Source organism: Arvicanthis niloticus, chromosome 11, assembly GCF_011762505.2.
Source record: "Arvicanthis niloticus isolate mArvNil1 chromosome 11, mArvNil1.pat.X, whole genome shotgun sequence".
In the NCBI taxonomy this organism is placed as follows: domain Eukaryota; kingdom Metazoa; phylum Chordata; class Mammalia; order Rodentia; family Muridae; genus Arvicanthis; species Arvicanthis niloticus.
The window spans coordinates 3736841-3764169 of NC_047668.1; the positions used below are offsets into that span (position 1 = coordinate 3736841).

Genomic DNA, 27329 nt, shown 5'->3' on the forward strand with positions numbered 1-27329 from the left:
AAGTAAATACTGTGGGACAAGATATTTGTGTGTAGAAATATGTAAGAATCCACTACAATTAAAGAGAAGATACAGAAAAACATGAAATAGAATTTGAAAACAGTAAGAAACGTAGAACAATAAAAATCCACATAGTTTTGTGGATGAATACATTTACATTATTTTCCTCTGTATACCTAAAGGAGTAAACATTAAGGCAAAAGCAGTCTCATCTATTAGCAAATAAAATATATTCATATAACAGGATCATCGTTGTTCAAAATAACACAATATAAAGTTTGAATGTAGTAGATTTTTAAAAAATTATCTCTTAAAATATTGATAGCATCACAATTTAGGACATAAAATTTAGGCTCTGCATTCAAATCCTGCCTCTGATCTGTTCTCCTTACATTACATAGGGAAGGTCACTTAACTCTAACAATATTCTCATTTGTAATGTGGAATATTTGCCCTAAGTACTTTATAGAGCTGTTGAGTAGAGTCCTAAGATGCATTATATTCTATCAGAACTATTGTCATCATTGCTTTTGATTTTTTGTGTACAAAACAGAAAATTAAAAAGGTGTATTAAGTGATGAAATGAAAAAGCTATCTCTATTTTATCTTCAAAGCAAAATGAGATTTAGATGAAAATAAATGTGATTTTTTAAAAGAAAGATACTATATGATAGTACACGTCAAAATGAAGGTCAAATAGCATGTGAACCACTTAGTACATGAGTAAATGTTGCACTGGCTCTCTACAGATATTGTAACTCATAACAAATAACAACAAATTGGGCTGAAAGTAGGATAGATGCATTCTCTACTGGTTCTGGGAAACAGAATATAAAATAAATATTAAAAGACGATGATGCTAAAAATAAGATAGTGGTATCCTTCTGATGGATTATGGGAAAATTTTTCTTCTCTTTCTTCTTCTGCCTTGTATTCTTTGACTGGTAGATCCCTCCTCTATCTTCAAAAGCAGAAAAGAATGGATGTTTTGGGATTTCTCAGGGTAAGGTGTCTTTGTAAGGTCTGTCAGATGATCCTGGGCCAGAAGGCTGAAGATCAGATGCTCCAACATTTGTAGTATAGGCAGTGTCCAGGTGTTCACAAGTCTCTATAAATTGGCTAAGTTTTAGAAGCTATGCTTTGTGCTTCCCATAATTTTAGTTAACTCAGTCATTCTGGATTACTGACGGGGTTGAAAACTTATAGTCTCATAGCCAATCCTGGCTATTTACGTTGAAAGAAAAGATTTGAGTGAATGGTTTTCAGCTGACATTCATCCTAAAGCCAAGATAAAAGCCAGGTTCAGAACTAAGTGTTTTGGTTATGAGAGATGACAGAGGTTCTGTTAGTCAACAAAATGATGGACTGGGTATTAGGACTATCTTGTACCTCACTGGTACAAATTGGCATAATTATGTTCTAATTGTATTTTGAGAAAAAAGTTTTATTTTAACAGGAAGGGTAATATGTAGGAGGAGCTAAGGTGGGAGGAGTATGGAGAGGAAGAGAAGGAGTAAAGAGAGGAGGAGAAGAGAGGAGAAGCTAGGTGATGAGAGAGAGAAAGAGAGAGAAAGGGGTGGGGAATATGAAGGCAGATGTTCACGTGTCTCCACCAGTCAAAGATAGTTGATATATCTAGGTTGGGAATTGGGTTACACTTCTGATTGAGCATTACCAAACTTATAAAGCCTTTTATTAACATTTTTTAAAAGTGTATAAAAGCAAAAAGGAAAAGGGGGCATGGGATAGGGGTTTCCTGGGGGCAGGGGGATGGGGAAAGGGGATGGCACCTGAAATGTAAATAAAATATCCAATAAAAATAATAATTAAAAAAAGCAGAAAAGATCCTTCACGAACCCCATCTTCTTTCCTGAATCAAAATACCTTTTGCCACGGTTCATATAATAAGTGTGATTGCATTTAGATCCCATTGAGATAAGCTAGACCAGCCTGCCTACCTCAGAAACCTTAATCTTCACATCAAAGTCATTCTGGAAAGATAAGGTATCATTTACAGGTTCTAGGAAATATAATGTGGTTATCTTTGGATCACAGCATGATAGCAAGATAAGAAATTGGAGGAGAGCAAAAGACACTAGAATGTTCTGGAAGATTTAATTTTATATGCTTATAACTGTTTGACCAAGGAGAAACAAACTTGAACTGGACAGAATTACACAACATAAACTCCCATTGTTATTTTAGGTGTTTTAAATGTATATCTACGTTTGAAAGGGCAGACAACTATAGAGAATCCTCTATGGTCTTCAAGTGGGAACAAAGGACAGCGATGGAATGAAGCTCATGTTAATATATATCCAATTACTTCCTTTCAGGTAAGAAATAACTTTTCTCATAGATTGATGTGTAACGAATGCAACATTAAAGAAACAGTAAATAAAATATTAATACTCAGAATTCTATAAGTTTATCCTATTTTGAATAGCTATTTTATGAAGACAAATGCATCTGTATCAGCTTCCATTATGTAGAATAATAATGTATCAAAAGATGAGTTAATTGCCTTGCATAGTGACGCATGCCTTCAATCCTGAAATTTGGGAAGCAGAGGTAAACATACCTCTGAGTGTGAGGCTAGCTTGGTCTACAATGCATTCTCTAGGATGTCTAGAACTACAAAGAGAAAATCTATCTCAGGAAAAAAAACAAAACAAATGAACAAAAAAGATATTTGCATAGTAATTTATTTCTATAGAATCATTTGCATGTACTTTATTTTCTACAGAAAATAATAGAGGTTTTCACTAAAATGGACATCAATACTCAATCTAATTTGTTGGATAATTTTAGATGAATTTTGAAACTTGTTTTCTACTTCAGTCATTTATTATTTTAATCAAAGTCAGGAAGTTTAAACAAATTGTTTTTCTTTCTGTAAACTGAAGTTAGATTTCAGTTAAAAACCAAAAAGGCATTTATAAAGATTGCAAAAAATATAATGGCTTAAGATTGTTAATTGAAATAGGTAATTTTAATAATCCTTATAAAAGATTATATATCTGTAAGCTATTTTAATAAAGTTATAAGCATGGATTTAGTGATTTAAATAACTATACCCCAACTATATATATATTCATGTATATATATATATATATACATGAATATATAAGTGTGCATGCCTATGCTTTCATATATGTCTAGCCAACATATAACAAAGTATTTTTATTTACTTAAAATAATAAAAATCTTTAAAATCTAATCACATGTAATGTCTTTATTCTTATTTTAAAGTACTTAAAACCACTTAATGATATGAATGTGTCTCATGGCTTACTTTTAAGGGTACAGATAATCAGAATGATCTAGTTATGCAATTTTTTTTCTTTTTTTTTTGGTTTTTTTTTTTTTGTTTGTTTGTTTTTTTGAGACAGGGTTTCTCTGTATAGCCTTTGGCTGTCCACAATTTTTTTCAATGCATAATTGCATGACTGTTTGAGAGGTTGAATTCTAAAGCTAACCAAGTTGGTAAAATGAATAATTTTTTTGCAAGAGTTGAAGATAAGAAATTAAGTAAGACCACAAAGAATCATCTGACTATGAAAGCACAGAAACATTTTGCATCTACAAAGGATAATATAGTTGTAAAAACTGAAATAACTCAGGAAAGCAGAACTTGAAGTACAACTAATATTAAAGTGTGTGTGTATGTGTATGTTTGTGTGTGTGTATGTGTGTGTGTGTGTACGTGCATGCATGCATTGAGGCTAATTTTTATAAAAATATTTATGTTCTTCCCTATATATTTTGCTTACTAATTGGGCTACCTCTTTATCATAAATGATTAAATTAAATACATATACAATAAGGATTTAAGTTATGGTAATGTTATACTTAAGATAATTTCTTCTTGACATTTATATTAATTTAATGAACATTTGTTAAGTGCCTCCAGGACAAACATTTATTTCCTTAGATACTAGTCAAAACCCCAGCTACTTTCTGTCACATTGGGAGGCATGAAGATTCAGTAGACATTCTTGTTGTAAGTGATGCTAGAGGCTAACATGCAGAACTGGTCCACAGGAATGAAAGATGTCAGGTTATACTTGGAAGTGAACAGGAACTGGACAGTTTTCATGGTGGGAATCTTGAAGTAAACATTAATGACAAGGGAATTTTGGCTTACAAATTGTCTAATAATGCCTAAACTACAGATTGGTTTACACAAAAAAAAAGAGGTGATGAGGTTAGATCCAGAAACATATATTTTCTGTCTTAAACACATTGATAAAAATGTTAAATGTTAAAGACATGAAAGAAGTTGTAAATATCACTCTGAAGTTTTGAATACATGGGTATTGGGTGTGTTTTCAGATTATATATGTCTTCCTAAAAACTGCCTGAATAGTTGATACTAGCAAGGAAAGGTTTTCATATTCAAGTGAGCAAATCAATGATGAAACCATACAGAACCATTCTCTAAGATTAACTGAGGCAGGTGTGCACATCCTAAGTCACATCTTAAAGGAACTCACATATTCATTGAATTTAAAAAACAGAGAAAGAAATGACAAACTCAAATTGGAAAACAAATACATTACTGGTAGAATTTCCTTTCTTGTAACATAATTTCTAACATTCTCTTGCAGGAGAAACTGAACTTCTAAATCTAACTGAACAAAGTGAATAAATTTCTTTGCAATTGGTAGAAGGTAATTGACAAGCTTAGATTTTAGTTAAGTCAAAGATATAGAAGTTATATTTTACAGGGCATACAGTGTCCACTACAGAATTTTTTTTCAATGTTCAGTTTTCTTTAATTACCCTCATCTCCATGGAAGGGTGGGTACAGGCAGCTAGACAACAAGACAAGTTCACTTGAAGATCTTGTCTTGATTGAAGTCTTTGCCCATATGCTCCAAGGCCCCTTTCCAATAGAAGTACTCTGTAGCCAAAGTCTGGATCTCCTCACTACCATGATGCAGTTTCCATCATGTATTTGACTAATAGTCCACTTGCCAATCTGGATTCAGCAGAGAGGAAGGTTTTAGGCCTCAGAAAATGCAAATGCCAGAAACAGCGCTCCTGTTGTTGGTTCCAAAGAGGATGACACTAGAAAGGAATTCTTCCTCAGTTTGTAAAATAACTGGAACTTTCCAGTGATGAATTTGCAACTCATGAAGGTCTGGATAAAATCTTCAATGAAGCAGAACTCAGCATACCACAGGGACCAGCTCTCCTTACCAAAGTGCTTCCAAATATGGCAGTGACACAGAGCGAGTATGAGTCCTCGATGGTGTAATTACTTTCTTCTTTCTTCCTTTTTTTCTTCCTTCCTTCCTTCCTTCCTTCCTTCCTTCCTTCCTTCCTCTCTCTCTCTCTCTCTCTCTCTCTCTCTCTCTCTCTCTCTCTCCTTCTTTCTTTCTTCCTATTAACCATTCCTGTCGTTTACATCTCAAATGGTATCCTTCTTCCAGGTTACCCCTCCACAATCCCCCTAACCCATCCATCCTCTCTCCCCTCCCCTTTGCCTCCATGAGGCTACTCCCAAACCAACCCAACCACCCACTCTTGCCCCACTGCTCCAGCATAGCAGTGGGGGATGAGGAATTGGGGTTATCCACTGGAAGGTCCCAGATGCCAGGGAAGCTAGAGGCTCCCAGGATCTAACAATGGAAGGATTTTAGCCTAAACGCATAATTACTCTTGAGCTCATCTAACACCAAGGTATTGTTGGACAGGTGAGCTGAGGAACCCTTGGCCATGAGTTCAGCAGCCAGGTCCTACTCACATTAATCCATCCTCTCAGGAGCTGAGAGCTGCTTTTTTGTCCTCTTTCTGCTCAGCCTCAGGCTTATCTTTCTCTTCCTGTGAATCCTTTCATTTTCTTGGTGTATCCTTTTTAGACAGGCATTAGGCAAATTTGTCAGCATTAAACTAGGCAATCTTCTCACACAACTTCAGGAAGGCAGCCCTGAAATGGGTCTGATTGTTGCAGGCAAGGAACCAGCCTTTGGTATTAGGGAAGGCCTGGGAAAAGAAGGCTCTAAGACCTATTTATAGATCCATAGCAGGGTGCAGACTACTGTGATACAGGTTAGTGTCACTTACTATCAAGAAGACTCCTAGTCTTCAAGTGGGAGCGTTTTCAGTTTCCTGTTTTGTTGTACATGATGGCCAATGTGGGGACCACTCAGGTACTATCGAGAGAAATGATGTCACTGTTGGATGGCAAAGCTCACCCATGCACCACTTGAGCTGCTGTTTCTGGAGTCCTTCCTGGAAGTTTCTTCTTGCTTACATACTGAAGAATACCATTACTCTCGAATACACAGAATCCATTGTCACCCACAAATACCGGAACCCTCCTGGCAGGAAGTTTTCTGAGATATTCCAGGGTGCAGTTGGCTTGGCCAATGTGGAAATGGGGTAGTGTAGAGAGCATGAGGACCTGAGCTCCATTGTACTAAGCAGCTAAAGCCTTCCTGTGTTCAGCATGTATGTATAGGGTCAAAGCCACCATGGTGTGATTCTGCACAGAAGGGGCAAGAAATTCACATAAGAACATTAGGAAATGAACTAAAACACTTTCAATATTTAGAATTAATTGAATTGACTGTAGGAAAATATTAAAATATAATAAGATTTATTCAAATACCACTTCTCTTCTGTCAGTTTTTTACATTAAGAGAAGAACACAGTTTCCTTATTTGATAATGTTTTTGCAAGAAAACCTAGTTCACTATCTTAGAGGCAGCATGGAAACTTTAGAAAGCATTTGCCCTTGGAAGATGAGGAGGAAAAACAGGTCTGAGGTTGAAGTTTCAGGTTTCTATAGCCAAGTCCTATTTTCTTCTATTCTAGCCAATCTCAGTCCACTGGACCTGGTTTCTCATATCTGTTGATTAAAAGAAAGAATGTAAGGATCTTTTGTTATCAGAAATGAAAGGGGTCGTGTAAATTTTTTTAAAATGTACAGGTCCACTACCAATGAAAATATGTTTCTGTAGCTGCACATATTTGCATAAAATTCACAGAAACATATGAACAGGAATATACAAAGATATTCAGGAATGTTAAAGTTAATCAAACTTTATTCGTGTTGTCTACGTAAGTCTTGGAGAAATTCTCTCTGCTGTACTCAGCTCTGTTTGTTCTGATATAGACACCAGGATGAGTTTGTTTAGTTCAATGTACTTTCCATTCCTTATGCTTCTTGGACTTTTCCATAAATTTATTGCACTGGGAAGTCCCTACTTTTGTCTGTTATCTGTGTTGATTAGCCTGAAGGACTTCATTTGACATTTCTTGAAGTGTAGGTCTGTTGAGGATGGATTCTTTTCACCTTCTGTGCTTTTAAAAATTGATTTGTTAAGCCCTCATCTTTCAAAAAAAGAAGCATTTCCTCTCCACATAGCCTGGTAGTTTTTCTTTTAGAACTTTCAGGATGTCCTTCTCCTGTCTCTACGTTGTTCACAAGTGTGATTCTCTGGCTGTGTACACACTTCTGTCTATTAAGCAATCTTCCTTCTCTGTGTTCATTTAATATTTTCTCCTTACTGATGGTTTGAATAACTTAGATTCAGATATGCTTCCCTATGCTGATATGTTTTCCTCTTTCTGTGTACTTGGCGATTTCCTGAACTTATTGAGCCTGTGGGTTCATTGTTGTAGGAAAATTGAGAATTGTGTACCTAGTTTCTTTCTATCTCTTTGTTCCCCCATTTTGTCCTTTGAGAGTTCTGTTTGAAAATTTGATTTTGATTTTAATTAGCATATACTTTACCTTTATATCCACTGATCATTTATTTGAAAATGTCTACACTGAATTTACTCTCCTTCAGTGATTTTTTTATCTTAGCAACTGCACATTTCAGCTTTATAAATTCAATGTTAGTCTGTTTACAAAATATTTTTATTTCTCTTGTTAATGACTTAAGCAGATGAAACCAAGTCATAGTTAACTGGAATCACTATCTGCTCATACACATCTGTATACACATCTGTATACACATCTGTATACACATCATAGTTAACTGGAATCACTATCTGCTCATACACATCTGTATCAGTCTTCATTGGTTTGAATAAATTGGTTCTTCTTCTTTTTATGGGTTGTTATTTAGTTTACATTGGAAAATCTAGTAATTTGGGTGGAAGACATTATGAATTTTAACCTAATAGATGCTGGATATCTAAAAAACTTTGTAAGCAGTGTGAAGCCTTTACAATGATGTGTTTGAGTTACTTAGAAGCAATCTATACATTTTAAGGAGTTAATATTTATTAAGGAAAACCACATTTTCCCTTTTCCCTTTCATCCTCCCCACTCCTTCTCTTGCTGCCTCCTTTGCTTCCGCTCTAGTGTTTCTGTGCTTGATCACACTTACTTTATTGTTCCTTACTGTTGTGCTTTAAAGAAACCTAAAATACTAAGCACAGGGGTGCATACTTAAAAATTAACACCAAATATGTTGTCAACCTTATCAGCATAATTTGATGAACAAATATATCAAATCCAGGCATGGTTAAGTAAATCAAAACTTCATAGCATGCCTTAAAGGCCATTCATGTACAATATTTTTTAAACTGCCTTTGTCTATGTGGGTTCTCAATTTAGTCTCTTCAGAGTCAGATTTTTTTTTCCAGGTTTCAAACTGGTTCTGTTTACAATGACCAAAAAACTATTCAAGGCAAACATAGGATGACTTGATTTCTATTTCTCATGGATCTCTGTGCTTTTTTTGTCATTATCATCATAATTACATCGTGGTCGGATGCTCTGTGTCCTAAACCCCATTGTTTAGCCTATTTTATTCAGTAATTTGTTTTTTCAAATGGAAAGAAATTATCTGACTTCAATTACTTTGTTTCAGTTGGGAGTCACCAAAAGGAAAAAAAAAAAAAAAAAGGATCAGTGCAATTTTATCTAAATTACCAGTAAGAAATCATGATAAAGAAATGTTTTTAGTTATAAAATTTCTGTTCTTTAATTTACAATCTATTTACAGATCTGTTAACTGTTTATTTCATCTCATATATCTTAACCTGTGCAAGAAAACTACTCATGCCCTGGCATAATATTCCCTTTTAAGTTCTTTTATTTTCTGTATTGTTACTTAGAGTTATTCAAGCTAAGAATTTGTTAACGCTGAAATAATTTATACAATAGCAATATTTTAAAAATACTTTCTTTGTTATGGCATGCCTACCAAAATCATGTAACACTAGTATATTGTCATATAAATAAAAGTTTAAGCAACGATAATATCATTCAAACCTAGATTTATAACATTTGACAATACTTTTAAGTTAAGCAAAAAGCATAACACTCACTTTTCTTTTGGAGAAGTAAACTGGATATGAGTGGTTTCAACTCCTCTTTCACTAAGATTTATGTAGTTTTATTGATTGAACTTTTAAGTATGTTTATGTAAAACTTACACACTTGCCAGGTCTCTTGAGCATTGTCAATGATTTTTTTTTTTTTTTTTTTTTGCTGAAAATAATATTGTATTGTGGGTCAAAATAAAAGTTTTATTATATTGAAATATCTTCATGGGATTTTTTATAAAATTAATTTAGTACCATCAGTGCTTGTAAGGATAATAGATTTTGCTATATGTTAAAATATAAGAGCAAAATTTACAAAAATACAAAAGTAATATAATAATAACCTATTAACCATCTAAAATCTTCTATACTTTATGTACTACATAACAAGGAAACTAACTCACTTCTTTTGTTAATACTGTACTTTCTTCCTAATATGGCCTAATTTTCCCCCAGGAATCATGTATAAAAAGACATTATAAAACAATACTAATTATAGTTCATTATATTGCTAAAAGCGATTAAAGCTCCTTAAGCTCACACCCTCATTTAAATATTTGGAAATATATTTTAAAGAAATTTAAATATAAGTAATTGTTACTAACTAATGAGCATATTTTTTTCAACACGACTACAGTCTAATAATAAAAATGACCCGGAAGTGATCTCGATCACAAAAGTCATATTGTCATGCAGTTCTAAATCTGACATGGCAAATCAAATTCCAGGACAATGATACAGATATCATGATGGTGGCTGAATTCACCATTTAAAATGTTTTAAAGGGATGCAGAGATGGCTCACTGGTTATGACTGCATATGGCTCTTGGGGAAGACCCTCACACACAGTTCCTCTCACACACATCAGGCAATTCATAACAATCTGTAACTCCTGCTCTAGGGGCTTCAATGCTTACAGTCTCCATGAGAACCTGTATACATGTATGAGATACTCATATTTATAATAAATAAATAATAAATAATAAATAATAAATAATAAATAAATCTTTCAAATAAATACCTTCCATTTATAGCTCACAATGTACTATGTTTCTCAGTCTTCCACTGCAATTTAAATCCTAGGTTGTTATTTCAGATTAGAAGCCTTTGAGACTGACATCCAGCAAGTTGAACTGAAACCTTATAAAGTTATACTCACTTAGGTTTAACTTATAAAGTTAAACCTTATAAAGTTAATATTGGAATAGTTTCTCAAGGAAAGAATTTAAGACTACCCTGTCCAGTGGATTGTATCACCTCTTATATCATTTTTAATGGCTCGGCACGGTTCAGTTAATTTGTTGAAACAAGAAGATAAATATTATTAGCTCTAACTGCTGTACATAAATTTATTAAAATCATGTTTTTGTCAATAATATTCATAATCATTTTCCAGATTGCTGCATTAAACTTCAACATTTTTGTAATTGGTAACAACTAGAAGGTATCTGTCTCTTGTCAGAAAGAAAATACTTGAGAATATTTGCAAATATTTCCCTGAACAGTGAAGTCAATATCTGAAGATACTGTATTATTTGATCCTTTAACTACTTGGATTCAGTAGCTCTAAACACAAATCTTCTTTGCTTAGTGAGAGATGACATCTGAACACAATGGTTTAATCTATCTGTCTCCACAGAGTCAACTGCATATGCTTCTAAGAACTATGTCAGAAAATGTTAATCTATTACTTGAAGCAAGTGTGTGTGTTTGGTGTAATGTTAAGGCAGAAACTCATATAACCTTAAAATTCCATCTGAAGTTATCCACCAAGAGTTAATATTAATTTTTAATTAAAAATATTTTATGTCTTTGGGTGTTTTGCCTGCATGTATGCCTGTGCACCATGTGTACATGCCTTCTGTCAGTGAGGCCAAAAGAAGGCCTCAGATTCCTTAAAACTGGGGAAACAGATAATCATGAGCTTCCATATGGTTGTTGGGAATTGAACCCTGCTCATCTAGGAGAGCAGCAAGGACTCTTAACCTTTAGCCATCTCTCCAGTCCCAATGTTAATTTTCTAATAACGTGTTTGTTACATCTTTATTAGTTTGCATTCTTTGGAGACCACATGAAAACATTTAAATATTAAAGTAAGCTTTTTCATTGAAGGAAATACTTTAAATAATATCAACCTGGTTATGCAGGAAGAATCAGTTTTACATAATTTTATCTCTTAGGGAAACCAAACATCCATACCTTTCCCTTATATCCACATTCTATTAACTCCTTCAAATCCGTTAAACCAAACTCACTGCAAAAGTGCACAATAAGAAACAATTTTAACACTGGGATGAAATAGTACTCAGAAGAATAATAAAACTTTACAAACGTGCTACTGAATTCAGCTTTTTAAACAGAGATTCTTTTTTCTCAAAGTGAATGTAACTTGCAGTTTGTTCATATCATCGGTACTGAAAAACATAATGTTTAATGTTCTGTGACTGCCTCTTGATTTTATACTTGAAAATTGCTAACAAAGACATATTTTTTATAAAGGCTTGAAATACCAAATCTGACATATTCTTTGGATAGAACACCTAAAAATTTTTTTTGTAATCTCTGTTTTTCTACAAAGTACATCCATCCCCAAGACCTTGGTCTTCAAACCATCAATAAATCTACTATGACCTATGCATTTTAATTTGCAGTTAAAATTAAGTGCATAAACAGTATAGTGTAATAAATGCTTTTTGGAGAACCAATCAGTTCAAAAGCAATCTATGTATTCTTAATAGCAAACTATCACAAAGTAACTCAAACCAGGCAACTAGGACAACACCATTAGACATGCCAAAGAGAACAGGGAAATGCCTACAAAGCCTCAGCCCTATACAAAGAACTACAGGCAGCTGAGGAAAAATGGAAGCAGGAAGAAGAGGTGGTCTTCTCTATGGACAGTAACACCAGTAGGTTATCCAAGGTCAAATGAACAGTCTGAAAAAGAAGCATACAACCAACATCCATACTGAGCAGTTTATATATAGGAATATATAAATATATATATAAATAAATATATATAAATATATAGGAATATATATGTGTATGTAGTTGGTGCCATCTGTAACCTCCTGTTTTTCCACCCATCCTCTTTGTTTTCCAAAATAATGACCCTTAGACATCTTATATATGAATAAATGCCTAGACCAATAACTTGGGCATGTTCCATGACTAGCTTATAACATAATTATCTGTTTGCTCTGTTTTAAGTCATGACACACGACTGGTTACCTGGTCCTTAGTTTCATATGACTGTCTTCCTCTGTCTCTTGGGAGAATCTCCTTCCTGTGCCTTCCTCTGCCCTAGAATCTTTCCCCACACACACACTACCACCTTTTCTCTGCCAGAACTCCCACCTCCTATTTCCTGCCTCAGCTCATTGGCCATTTTTTATTGACAGCTAAATGCTTTGACACAGTGCACAAGAGATTATCTTTCAACATGTACTCACATATATGCTTGAAAAAACTATTAATGAAAGAAGAGGATGTGAACTGCAGGGAAAGTCTAGACAATTGTAGATAACTATACCAACATTCCCCAGCTACAATGCTTCTTACTTTTCCTGCTCTCTAACATTAATGTGACTGGCCACAAGAAATCTGTACACTAATGTATTCAAGTATGTATAATACATAAAATTAAAATCTATTCTTATAACTGCACATAGTGATGGTCTATATCTAAGGCCACCCACAGTGCTTACATCCTTACCACTTGGCAGGCATTTCTCTGATAGCTTCATACTTTACATCCGGACTACAATACAATTTCTTATTTCCCAGCATATAAAATTACTCCTTTCTGCCCATTTGATTTGCAGATTCAAAACCCATAAATGGAAACCTTTTTCTGAGTCTCTGAACTTTAGCCTGCCCTCATTCTTCTCTTCAGTGATGCAGGTTATCTGGGATATCTCCAGAGATAGCTTAGTACAATCTTAATTATCATGAATAAATAATAAGGAAAAGGTATTAAAATATTAAATCTGTTAATTAAGACGTCACACAACATTTCCCTTATTAAGTTGCAGAGAGTGGCTACAAGGCTGCCTGGAAGTGAAGGGCAGGGAATTAAGAAAAAGCTTGAAAACGAATGTCTTTGCTTACTAATTGGAAACCTGTGTTTAGAAAATTATCATAGCATACCATACAGTATTGATGAGCATAGCAAAAGTAATCTAAAGTCTCTAAGAATAATCTTAAATTTTTCTTTAATGAAATATTTTCAAAGATAAGCCAAAAGGGAAAACTCTTGCACTGCAAAACATATTTTTACTCAAATAGTACTAAAATAAGAAAGTTTTATAAAATACATGCATTACTGTAATCTTTTTTAAAAGATTTATTTATTTATTTTTATTTATTTATTTTTTAATTTATTTTATGAGTGGTCTGCCTGCATGTATGCCTGCATACCAGAAGAGGGCATCAGTTCCCATTACAGATGGTGATGAGCCATTTGGGAATTGAACTCAGGACTTGTAGAAGAGCAAGAGTGCTCTTAAGCACTGAATCCTCTCTCCAGCATTAGTATTGTCTGACGTTAGAGTCCTTTATTAAGCTAATGTTTCTTTAGAAAGACAAAATTAATATTTTATTTAAAAATTTCTCTGAAAGTATAAACTGCTAAACACATAGGTCACATTTTAGCACCTAAAGTATTATATTTTTTCTAGAAGAAAGAGAAAATCTGAGGATTAAAAAAATAATTCTAAAGGTCTTATCTCCTTCAAGAGTAAATGATTAACTTTTTAAATCATGTTTTTTTTAATCATAGCCAGAATTTATAATGAAGGTTATCTGATGTCACTCATTATGCCTCTGTGCTTAACTATTGTAAATACTGGCTACTCAAGGGCTTTTCACTAAATTCTAATTTATTTGTCTATATGTTCATGAATACTATCAAGTTTTAGATGTACAATTCCAAAGTAAAATAACAGCAGGAACTCAAAAGGTGAGTATAGAAATATGGAAAACATATTGATCTGTTCTTTAAGCTATTTCTTGAAGAATTGTGCTGTATGCTTACAGAAAATTGAAGGAATACATTTCTGCACAATAAAACCACTCTAATAAATCTGTCATGTTTGTAGCTAATTTTTGAAGGCATTCGAGGTCCTGGGATAGAAGGTGACATCGCCATTGACGATGTATCAATTGCTGAAGGAGAATGTGCAAAACAAGACCTACCAACCAAGAGTAAGTGTTTCTTTCTCTTCTTGAGTCTCACTTCATGATACAAGTATTACAGTAAAATGTTTTCATTTCATAGAAAATACTTAGTTTTAGTTATTTCTGACTAAACCATTAAATATATGCTTAAGTCAAATAACTAGTGCAATGTGGCTATATTTTCAGTAACAAAATGCTAGTAATTTCTACTTAATTCTAAGTAAGGCTAATGTACTGTGACTTTAAAAACGGATTTTTTTTTTATTTTTTTATTTATTAGATATTTTATTTATTTACATTTTAGATGTTATCCCCTTTCCCCATTCCCTCATCCCCCAGAAACCTTCTAGCCCATCCCCCTTCTCCTGCTTCTATGAGAGTGTGCCCCCAACCACCCATCCACTCCCACCTCCCTGCCCTTGAATTCCCTGACACTGTGGCATCCAGCTTTCACGGGACCAAGGCCCTCCTCTCCCACTGTTCCCAGACAAGCCCATCAACTACATACACAGCTGGAGCCATGGGTCCTTCCCTGTGTGCTCCCAGGCTGGAGGTTTAGACCCTGGGAGCTCTGGTTGATATTTTTGCTCTCCCCATGAGACTGCACACCTCTGCAGCTCCTTCAGTCTTCTCTCTATATCCTCCACTGGGAACCCCTTGATCAGTTCAATGGTTAGCTGTGAGCATCCACCTCTTAAAAACAGATTTAAAATTTATTAATTTATGCTATTTTGTCAGAGGTTGGAAAACGTTTATTAAAATATTTGGCAAATATATACACATGATAGTCACTTATGTACCAAAGGTGCTTTTAACTCCAAATAGTTGAAATATGGATTTCCTAGAGCTAATATTGTTCTTATTACAGATGTAGTTATATGGAAATTTAGGATATGTAGTTAGTAATGGGGTAGCCCTATTTATTCCGGCATAATCTACTTCATATCTACCTCACAATCTTGTGAACTAATTTTGTTTTCATCTAAGAACAGTTTAGATATTATACATTAATGACGTCTTCAAATTTCAACTTTTATTTCAGGCCCATTCTTAAACAAATATAAGATGATATTTAAAAAAGTATTCTGGGCCCCTAAATCTTCATCTCACATTATCCATTTGAAACATGTTTTCAGAATCATTGTTGGAATGCATTTCAACGTCAGTATTCGTATCTGGAAACTTTAACTCTGTGGTCACACAATGAGGGAATGATCAAGCTAAATTTTCACAAATAGCTCATCAATAATTTACTATATTCAAAGTGTACTGAAATTCTATGTTGCTAAAGGGCTTTATGTACCAGAGCCCTTCAACTCAATATATTTATGGAAAAATTATTACAGTCTAGATATTGAAAGTCAAGTATGCAGCTACAGCTTAATGGCCCTAATTGACATCATTATTTAGCATTGTTCAAAATTAAAAAAAAAAAAAAGCAGCAATGGACTGTGGTGGCTCCTGATGCTGCTCAGCATTTAAAATATACAATTTGTTAAAACTTCCTGGATTTTCATTTCAGGAAAGGCTCAGCTGTGCCCATGTAAACACAGCCTGCCTAGAACAGAGTCTCTTCAGAGACTGAGGGGTTTCTCACGGCTCACTTGCAGTGATGCTGACCTGGCACTAAATGAAGTTGCATACCAAGTTTATGTTTTTATATTTTAATCAAAGTTAAATAAGTTAAATTTGATAAAATTGAAGTAAACTTTCCAAATGGGGGAAACCAAAAAGAGAAAGCAGGAGTGAGAATAGCCGTGGGCTGTAAAAGTCTACCAAGCTCTCCTTGTTATGTTCTAGAACATTCCCATGTATAGGATGTTTAAATTAGTAAATACATAGCAATATGTGTCTGCCATTTTTATAACTGCATATCCAGGCTGTTTCCTCCTCCTGCTTGCCTTAAAAATAAAGATGATGTTGAAAACATAGTTTTTCCAAAATTATTCTCCATGTATTAAATTTCTTTAGTTCAGAAAAGTTCCATGAGTAGCTATGGGATGTTTAAGACCTTAATGTCAGTTTTGGGTACTTATCTTCTTTATCTCTAGATTCCGTGGATGGTGCTGTTGGGATCTTAGTTCATATATGGCTTTTTCCAGTTATCATCCTCATCTCTATCCTAAGCCCTCGAAGGTGACCTTATCCTGGCAGAGGCTATAAATGATTCACCAGGCACGGGCATGAAGAAAGAGTCTTTGTAAATGGACACTGAAAAAACAAACTACCAAAGATTCCTCCACTGACTACTGACTCAAAAATTAAATAATAAAAACAACATTTTTTAAGCACTGGGGATAAAAAAGACATCATGGAAATATAACTTATTCCAAACTACATATAGAAGATATTCTTGGCCTGGGTACAAAAGAGCCCTTCAGGTGCTTTTGTGGCTAAAATGATTACAGCTTCATCTGGTTGAACTCTGGAAAAAAGAAAATAAAAGAAAAAGAAAGAAAGAAAGAAGAAGAAGAAGAAGAAAAAGAGCTATAGAAATCCTCGTCAAAGCACAAAGTCATGGCTGGTTTTGTTTCAAATGAATAGTTTGCTTGTTACCATGGAAACCTAATGGCCTGCCAACAAAAACCTCACTGTAAACAGGGTACGTGGAGAGCTGGCATTTATTTTCCTTTCAAGAAGGTTTTATGTAGAGAATTAAATAAATGTAGGCCCTTTTACCTTTGGCTGTTACCCTTCCTTGAAAACACTCCAAACTCGGAATTATTTAAAGGTTTCATATCCCTTCCCGCCTTACCCCGCCCCACTTTTACTGTTGTTTGGGTTTTTGTTGTTGTTGTTGTTGTTGTTATTGTTGTTGTTGTTACTGTTTGTTATAGTTCGTTTCTTTTTTCTTTTTTCTTTTTTTTTTCTCCCTCATATGGCTAAGCTAGGTAACTGTATGATGTCTCTTTTTGCATGCACTACTATCCAGGATGGTAAACCTGGGCTTACATATTACACAGGCTTATCGGAGTTTGCTTGCGGCCACTTGACACCCAAACTACGTCATCTGTTCCTATGAAGAAACCAAACCACCATCTTTTATAAATTGCCATGGAAACCAAGTGCCTTCAATGAAACAAGCCTGAATAATTTTCAACTCAGAAGCTTGCACTGCTAACAATGGTTTGTGTAAAACTATTTTGTAAACAGACGACACAGCCTAAATGTGCAAATTACAGGCAAGACACCCTAGCCGCTTCTGAAGAAGAAAGGACCCACGCTGCTGCGTAAACCCATGCAGACAAGATTATTTGTTTCACCTCCTAGACAGCCATGGCCTTTCGGCTTAATGTCCATAGAAAGTAACTTCCATTGAAACCAGACATGGGAGCAACACTTTTTTCTTCCAGGTTATTAAATGGGTCAACCAGAGCAAAACGTTGTTGAGATAATACTTAGCGCAGAAGGTGGTAAAACACAGAAGTGATTTTTTTACTCTAACCTCCATTTCAAATGAGATTGGCTTTGCCTTTAGAGAGAACAAGGAAATGTTTGAGATTGCCGTGCATACAAACTCTGCCGCGGAACTGGGCCTGAAAAAAAATCTGGCTTTATTCTAAACACTGAGGGTAATATGCCTCTGCCCTTTAGTCAGACTCTGTGCAAATTGTGAAATATTATTTTATTATTTTAACAAGATTAAAAAAACCACTTTTACAAAAAAACAAAAACCTGTAAAAATGATTTTGAGCTACCTGAGGACAAAGCATAATTTTAACCAGCCAGTTTTCCAATGCATTGTAAATTTCACTTAAACCCGTTGGTTCTTTGAAAAATTTGAAGATCTTTTTCCTTAAATTATCTCAGCTTTTAACTTCATTTAAAAAGACTTTTGTCTAAAGAAGAATATTATTATTATCCTTTCTTTCAACACCCCAGGATTTAAAAAACAAATATTGATTATGCAAGTAATTGGAACCTAAGTATTAAATTGCAGCATTTGCAAATATTAATATAAAAAGCACAACAAAATGTAGTGGAAATGACAAAGCTTGATTTTTTTAAAAACAACTGTAGAAATGTTTGTGCAAATTCAATAATTCAACATAAAATATAATTTTACAGCTCTGTTCAATAAAGCCTCTTTCCAGGTAAGGTATGATAAGCGGTATGTGTGTTTGTTTGGCAATATTCACTTACCATTAAAATGAGATTAGTTCTGCAATTTATTGGTTATATTATCTTGGGATTAATATTCAGTGCTTCATACACAATTAATGTCTACAAGAACAAATTTTTAAAGAACACACAATGCATTCTCCTTTATTTGTTAAACATGTAATAAAAAAATATTCGTACCTCTGTAGGTATAATACAATCCAAAATGCAAGTTGAAATTTATTGTAAAATTTCATATTCAGCTCCAAAGGGGACATATCATAATATCTACATAGTGATAGAATCAAAATAACCCATGTCAGTTAAATCACACAAAGGAAGCAAATAATTATCATAATTTATTTGAATTAATTAGTCATATTGAAAAATTTTCAAAATTTCAAAGTCATTCATCTATTCTATCAAACCAAAGATTTGCAGTAGGTGATAGGTGGGCACTTAGCATGTGAAAGATCTGAATTCACCTGCATTTCCACCATATTCCCACCCCACACAGCTCTGCACTACTCAAGATGAGTAAAATACATGCTTATTTTATTATTTTTTGCATTCTCTATGCCAGGACGCCAATATGTGTCTTCTGTTTAAAGAGAAGCTCAATTTGCCATCTTCTTTCAATTATCTTTAAGATGATTTGAGTGAGGCTTTTGCAAATAAACTTAAAGAAAAAAAGACCACTAAATACTGAATATTGGAAGGCATACATGTCATTTCAAGAAGAATTACAGGTTTTTTTTTTTTTTTTTTTTCCTTCTCAGTTACACCGAACAAAGAAGCTGCTTGGGGTGAAAGTTTCAATTGTATCAATAAGAATTCATCAGGCATTACAATCTTTCCTAAATTTTCACATAGTAAGAGAACATACTCCGAAGTTAAAGAGAACTGGCTGGTACTTCAAAATTAATTTTTATTAAACTTCTAAGAAGTTGCAGATGGTTGTGAAGAACAAAGGGCAGTCAGAGGTGAAAGCAGACAGACTAGCGAGGTGGTGAGAAACAGGATTTCTCACATAAGATTTACATCATTTAGATATCCCAAACCAACAGAATCACTGTTTTTACATCAGATCAAATGCTCAGTTGCTTCAATGAAAGTAAACAGCTAAAAATGTGAAAAATTTTAAGTGATTTGGATAAACGAACTGGAAACTTTGTGAGATGACCTTATCTTTAATGGATGTAATGATCGTGGAACCCCCAAAACACCTTCCCATTCCTAAAATTGTTCATTATCAGAACTGGACCCAATGATACTTTCCGCTTACCATTTTGCTAATGTGTCAGAGCCTATAATTTGAGAAGCCTGTTGGGTTCGTGGTTTTTTGTTTTTTAGTTTTTTTCTTTTTTTTTAATGGGGAATTATTTAGCAATCAGGGTTTGATTTTCTGGGAGAAATTACATGCTGTGTAATCTCCAGTTACTGACAATAACTGATCCCCACTAGTTAGGAGTGGTACCACTGTCATCAGTTCAATGATGTTTCTTTACAGGTTAACACTTTTACATCTGGGCCTGTTTTCACTGCAGTCAGCATCACTGTCATGTAGTGAGATGAACACGCACACAAGAGCTGCAAGGACCTGAGTACAAATGTGTAACACTTTGAGGAAAGTGGCCAGAAGTGCCAAACAATGCTAAATAGGGTCTTTCCTTGGAAGCTAAAAGTGAGAAAAATATTGCCCAATCACACTTATTGGGTATATAAATAATCACAGACTATGCAGTTTTGAAAAAAAAATAATAACCTACTTACCTTTCCTTTCTTTTAAAAAAAGGGTTTTTTTTTTTTTTTTTAACGATGCATTATATACATACCTACCCATGCTTTTCCATTTCCTACCTACTTTCCTGTTATGTGTTTTTATAGTTCCATCATGGATTATATGTATTCCTTCTCTGCTGTGGTCTCTGGTTCCACGGGACTTGTTATATTCAGTAGATCATGAGTTTGGCCCATGATTATATTCCTTTAAGAGAACTGATGGATACTTGGTTACAATGTCAGGCGGTGGACCTTAACACTAATGGCCCTTCACATTGCCCACAGAATTGGCTCAGCACAGCAATGGATTCTACCTGAATTAGAACCTAACTAGTCTGTTATACCATGTAATATACAATGAAAATAATTCCATTCTTTACTTGGACATATGATAAAATATAAATTACAGCTGCACTAACGTTTCACCAAACATGCAATTTTATTTTCAATATTTTATAATAATAAACTTATCTGCCAACAAAATGTGTAATTTAAATAATAATTAATTCATTTATTTCTATACTTAAGACTATAAACATGACTGTGGTATTACTCAGAATCATTTTAATTTTGTGTTTTTCTTGGTAATTTTAAAGTTGGTGACAGACTGATGTGATTTTTGAAAAGCTTTTCAAATGATTCTCCTAAATTTGTGTTCCTTATTACAAAACTTTTTTTTAATTGTGCCTTTCAAATATCAGGGCCACTGAATAGACATTTAAAATGGAAAAAATTGACCTTCCCAAAATACATTCTAGTTGCTGACTACTTCCACGGTTCCAGCTGTGTCTCAATAAAGCAGAAGGTACACTCTTCTTGCAACTGGGCAGTTGATTTCAATGAGGAGTTATTGCATTTTCTGTGAAAACTATAAAATCATAGGGTTCAATCCCAAGCTATTTCTTTTCCTACAATATTTCCTTTGTGGCTAGCCCATTTAATTCATTTTCTTAGCATTATTTTTTAGAAAGGAATGTCTGTCCTTTTCTACTGTCTTAGAAGAAAATCTTCTACAAAATAATTTGATTTTTTTCAAATCTCATAGAAAAAGTTTGTTGTATATACATAGTATATCCTACATATAATTGTGTATGTTATTACATGAGCAAAGAAAAATATAAAAGCTTGACATTATAATGTGAAGTATGTCATCCAGGAACGTCCCTAGCAGGTTAATGTCTGTTTGGAAATAGAAGTGAGAGATTAAGATAAAGCTTCCACATATTTCTATATGAATTACTTTATGAGCATATGGCAATTTGAAGATTAATAAGTCTATGAGTAGTGATTTCACTACTCTGAACCCATATTGAGAATCTCAAACTAGAATCCAAAATTTGGAATAGGGCTGAGGTTAAACTCTGGGTAGAAACTGCAATAGTTTTCTCAAGGATATATTTACAACTGATTGAATTTAATTTCGATTGTACTAATTTTCCATGAGTTGATTTGAAATGTATTCTTATTTTTCAATAAAAAGTTGGGAAATTCTATGAGTAGGGATAAGCTTGATAGTTTTGCTTGCTTTCGTATGGCTCTTCATTGTTACCCTGGGGTTCCAGGCTTTCTGTTTTAGTTCTTGAGTCTCACCAGTATATTTAAATGTATAAGTTTAATCAAATATGCATTGTGTTAAATTTATATGAAACACTGGAGACCATAAAATTTAGATTTAACTTAATTTACATTTTGATATTTTCCTTCTTCCAAATAGTTTCAGATAGTTGTATGTTATTTTCCTTGAAATTTTTTTCAATAAATGAAATTATGTTAAATACTCTATTAGTGTTTGGGGAAATTTTCTGCTGTCAATAAGCAATTAACTTAAAAAAAAACAACAAAAAATGATATTTAGAATGGCAATTAAAATGAAAGTGCCATAATTTCTTTCACAATTAAGAAGCCGTTATAGACTCAATACTACAGTAAACACAGACTATCAAGATTTGTGTTGACTTTTATACATCCTTTGTGATAGATCATTTTATATGATTGTATTAAACTAGCAGACACTAAAATCTTCCTGAATGAATGTGATTTAAGAATTATGGTATTATGATGTGGTGCAGTAGCCAGGCTTCTGTATGAGACATGACATGATCTCAGCTGGATGATGCAATGATCGATCGCAGCTGGATGATGTAATGATCGCAGCTGGATGATGTAATGATCGCAGCTGGATGATGCTAACCTGATTCAGAGACATTGTTCTAATCACTCGCTCACAAGGACATTGTCAGCTAAATACACTGATCCACAATGATGAGTGAGAATCAAAGTGTAAATGGTATTGTGAAAAGTATCACAAGTTGTTGCTATTTTACTGCCTATTCAACTTAATTGTTCATTACCTTTGGTATTGTTCCTTTAAGTAAGCCCTTGAACATTTGGAAATAGAGTTATAATTAACATTTAAACCCATTAATTGTTTTTGAAAATCAGTTCTCTCCAAATGACTCCTTTACTCTGTGTTAAGTTATGGTGTATTCTCCACAAGCTGCTTTAAGTTAATAGTCACTTTGTAGATCTCATCGTTTTTCCCTTAAATACTCAAAATTATTCCTTAGTTTTATGCATTTTTTTATTTTTCTGAAAAAACTGTAACCTCATCTGTGGCAAAGCTGCCCATCCATGTCTTTATAATTACAATAGAAAGAAAGTAAGGTGGAAGTCTGGGTGCAATGAAGAATGTAGCATGATTTATTACTAATTAACTTATATTTGAATCGAATTAAAAAGATTAGGAAACACTAAGAACTTTTACCTTTCAATGATAAAATCATTGACATTTTAGAAACAGAATGTATGTCATGAGGACTAGGAAAAAAAGAAAAGACAATTGTTGCAAAACTTGTTTTCAACACAAATATCTGGCATATTTTAATTTAACAGGCAATATTATTTCTAGACTGGACTCAAACTCACTTTATGGTGGAGGCATACTTTGAATTCTGGGTCTTTCAGGATCTAACCACCCAAAATGGGGTATTTTATGTGTTAAAATTTTCTAATGAAGTAAAATTAATATAAAAGAAGGTAAAATTAAAATTAGAGGTATGCACCATAAGTACAGCTCAGTTGTTCACAGTCAAAACACAAATGTTGATATTGTCTTTGCAAAGAAAACTCACAACGTTAACCTAGAGCAAATTAGACTAATCTCATGTTTATGGTAGAAGCCCAAAATAAACATTGGAATAATGCTTTCTAGGCTCTTTCCTTTCAACTATAGGTTAAATGATATTTGTTTGTTTAATCTACTTAGGGAATATGAGCTCCATCTTAATTCAAAGTCTAGGTTTTTTGCATATCTTTTGCAGTATAAATGACCTTGGCTTCAATCACTTAATAAGTGTAAATATAGTATGCAACAAACATTTTCAGACATGATTGACAATTTAAATTACAAAACAAAATTATAAAAAATAATATGATAGAACCCAGGCATGGTAGCTAACACATGGAGTCTCAGTTCTCAGGAGGCTGAGCACAGTATGATCATTACAATCTCAGGTCACATTGAGATGCATAGTAAGTTCTAAGCCACCCTGCACTGCAGAGTGAGACCTCATCTCAAATGTAAACCAAAAAAAAAAAAAAAAAAAAAAAAAAAAAAAAAAAAGAAAAAGAAACCCTATTTCTGAAAATATATGGCAAAGAATAAATAGTACAAAAATTAGAAACAAATAGTCAAAGTCAAAATAGCACTGAGAAGAGACAACTCATGTTCTTTTGAATTTGTTTCTGTATTGGATTATATAGCTAAGTTCACTAGACTGAACAATTTAGCAAGCCAATGAACTAAAAATGAAAGAATTATATAATGGCTATTATGCAGTAGCAATGTGGCACTTAAGTAAATGATGGCGGTATTTTGTGTGTTAAAATTTGCTAATGAAATAAACATACATCTTTTTGTTGTTTTCATGAAATGAATTTAATGAAATGAAATCATTTCAAATTAAACGATTTCAATAAAATTTTGCAAGTATCCCAAAGGCCTTTATAATGTTGAGGCATTTAGGGTACTGGATGGGTACCAGTTCCAAATCACTAAACTCAATAAAGCTTGTAATTTCTTAATCACCAGTCCATTTCTGTGCCCTTACAGTGATTTTTCTATTTTGTTTTCTTTCAAGTTATAAACACTCTCTCAGAGTCAGTTTCTACTATTTGAGAGTAGCAGTTGTCTATCCACACAGCCTTTCAAGTAGAAAACTAGAAAAATAAAACAGTGGACTTTCTGGCAAAAGCTAAACAAGAAGTAGAAGCATAAAATGAAGAAAGATACGCAGTGTCCAAGACATTATTGCCATAGTTGTCCCAAGGACAGGTGAGACTGCATACCCAGTACAGACAGGGTAGATGGAATTAGAACCAAGGAAGGCTGTCAGGTATCTGAGGTAGCTCAAGCAATAGCGTGGTGAGGATTGTACTTTGAAAGTTACAGTGGTTCCCAGAGAGACGAGTACCAAGAAAGTCTATAGATAATGTATCTTATCATGAACTGAAATACACTATCCACATGAGTAGAAGAGAGAAGAAAAAAATTTCCCAACTAAATGTTTTTGGATAGGTACACATTTACTATAAAATAAAAATAAAGTTTTAATGAATTAAATAAGGTTTTAAAATATTTGTAATAACTGTTTTTGAATATTCAACTATATGAACACCTTTTTCTTCTTTTGTTTCTGCCCACTCAAAGATAAGCTTAGCTGACATGTGGACTTTCTCCTTTCGATGTTAATTCATAGCAAGCTGTAGACTAGTCTAGAGTACATTTCACTTTATCAAGAGAGTTCCCATCACAGACTGCTTCTGTTCATACTCCTTATCAATTTCTCATATGACTTTCTGTTTTTATGCCCCTACAACCCTGCTTCTCTCCTGTAAAATAAAGTCCTGGCAACACTGTAAATGGTATTCTGAATGATTGATGGTAGGTAGAGTCTTTGGAAGGCACTCAAACAGCTTTGAACTATGGATGCCAGAACATCATTGAACCATTTACGACCTCTTAATGTGTTAATGGGTTTTAAAGAAAAAGTTTCTTACTGAAAATCACCCTATATGTCAGCTTGCACACTTGTCATGTTTCAGAATGAGACTTTTGAATTATTTCCAATTTTTCCAATAATATTATTTATGCAGAGACACATGCTATTTACATGATTTGCCATTTTCAAAGTGATTCCTGATATGTCATTTCATCTACCATAACCCCTAAAGACTAACTACTCACTCACTCATTAGCTGTGTGAAAATACATACCATGGATGATCTGTCCCCTCTCCAGCATTATGCTTGTCATAATATAGCTAAAAACAATTTCATTTGTGGTCCAGAATTTAAATAAACATTATGTAATAAGGAAATGTTATTATTCAGTGAATCTCTATGCACTAGCATATCTAAGGCAGTTACTCTTTGTACTACAAAAAAAAGTATTTGCTTTTATTTGGCAATAGCAAAATACTACCAGTTATAATAGGCAGTCCTATTTCAACGATGGTGAATTGTAAACAAAACCTCAACTTTATAATTAATAAAGTAATGGGGCAGAAGAGATGTCTGAGAAATTAAGAGTGCTTACTGTTCTAGAGCTTCTAAGTTCAGTTACCAGCATCCTTGTTGGACAGCTAACAACTGCCTATAACTCTAGCTCCAAGAGATCCAATTTCCTCTTCTAGCCTCTGCAGGCATTTGTACCCATAAATAAATTTATGGATGAATAAATAAATAAATAAATAAATAAGTTTAATAAAAGATTTTTTCTTCCTGAAAAAGAATTGTGTATAATTAGCCAGTCATTTCATATTTTACTTGAGCCTGACAGTAAAACCCTTATGACTCAGAAAACAGTTGACCTCATAATTTTAATGTTAATTGTAATCTCTGGAGACAATCCTTGTAAATAAAGATCCCATGGTTTTAGCAGGAGGGAGATTTTGATTCCACAGACTTAGAGGAATGGGAGGAGCAGTACTTAAAACATGTGGCTTAATTAATTCTGATATACTCATTTTGGGCTACTGAGGACAGGCAGATCCTTGAAGTCATTGGCCTGTCAGCCTAGCCAAATATTTGTGCATGTTCATGTCTATACACACTACCATCTACATACATCACATACATAAACAGAACACTTACTCAAATTTTAAATGGAAGTAATTATAATCTATGTAATGTACAGTTTGAGAAGCATCAGTGTCATGGGCAGAACATAATGTTGTATTCTGATGTATATATATATATATATATATATATATACACATATATGATACATAGCCTAGTGTCCACTGCACAACTGCATAAGATTCCACATTTCTCTTATTTATAAATGGGAGAAGATGCTCTAAGAAGTTCACATATGTAAATGATGACTTAAATCATAAATGGCATGTAGCAAGTATTCAAACAAATATCTGCTCACATATGGCAATATTTCAATAGTGTTTTCCTCAGTAACACAGTGATTAAATACATTCAGCAATTTCACCAAGTATTTACAGTGATCTTTGACTTTTAAATATTGACATAATAAAGTGATAATATATTTTTAAAATAATTTCTCTGAAAATTATTTTCACGAATGATTTTCCTGCTATTCCTTGTTTTGCATTAAACATTGACAATGAATAATTTTCCATATTTTATTGATTTAAATATCTTAGTATATTTTCTTAAACCTACATGAATTACATTAGCCCCCAAATTCAGTAAATTCTCTTATATTATAGGGGATTTTTGAATAGTCATGTTTATTTTAAGAAAACTTTAAAATAAATTTTAAAAAATCTAAGCTATTTTTAGTAAATAAAGAGAAGCTGAAAATCAATATTTATATATGGCTTATATTCAGCACATAAAGATTAACCTCTTTTAAACTAACTCTTTAGGATCATAATTTTCACATGCAGTTAGTAGCAAGTAATGGAAAGATTTCATACACTTTTTAGTCTACTTTTCCA

At 33.5% G+C, this 27329-nt stretch overlaps 1 protein-coding gene and 1 pseudogene across 2 annotated transcripts in view; one reads left to right on the forward strand and one right to left on the reverse strand.

Annotated features, from left to right (window-relative positions):
• Positions 1–16901, forward strand: part of Mdga2 (MAM domain containing glycosylphosphatidylinositol anchor 2) — a 730093-nt gene extending 713192 nt beyond the window's left edge. For both annotated transcript variants that reach the window (XM_034514333.2, XM_076941824.1), the window contains 3 exons: positions 2206–2336; positions 14394–14499; positions 16524–16901. In XM_034514333.2, coding sequence (XP_034370224.1) covers positions 2206–2336; positions 14394–14499; positions 16524–16612 — 326 coding nt within the window. In that variant the 3' untranslated portion in view covers positions 16613–16901. The remainder of the gene's footprint in view (positions 1–2205; positions 2337–14393; positions 14500–16523) is intronic.
• Positions 4836–6484, reverse strand: LOC117717099 (elongation factor 1-gamma-like; annotated as a pseudogene).
• Positions 16902–27329: the final 10428 nt, after the last annotated feature.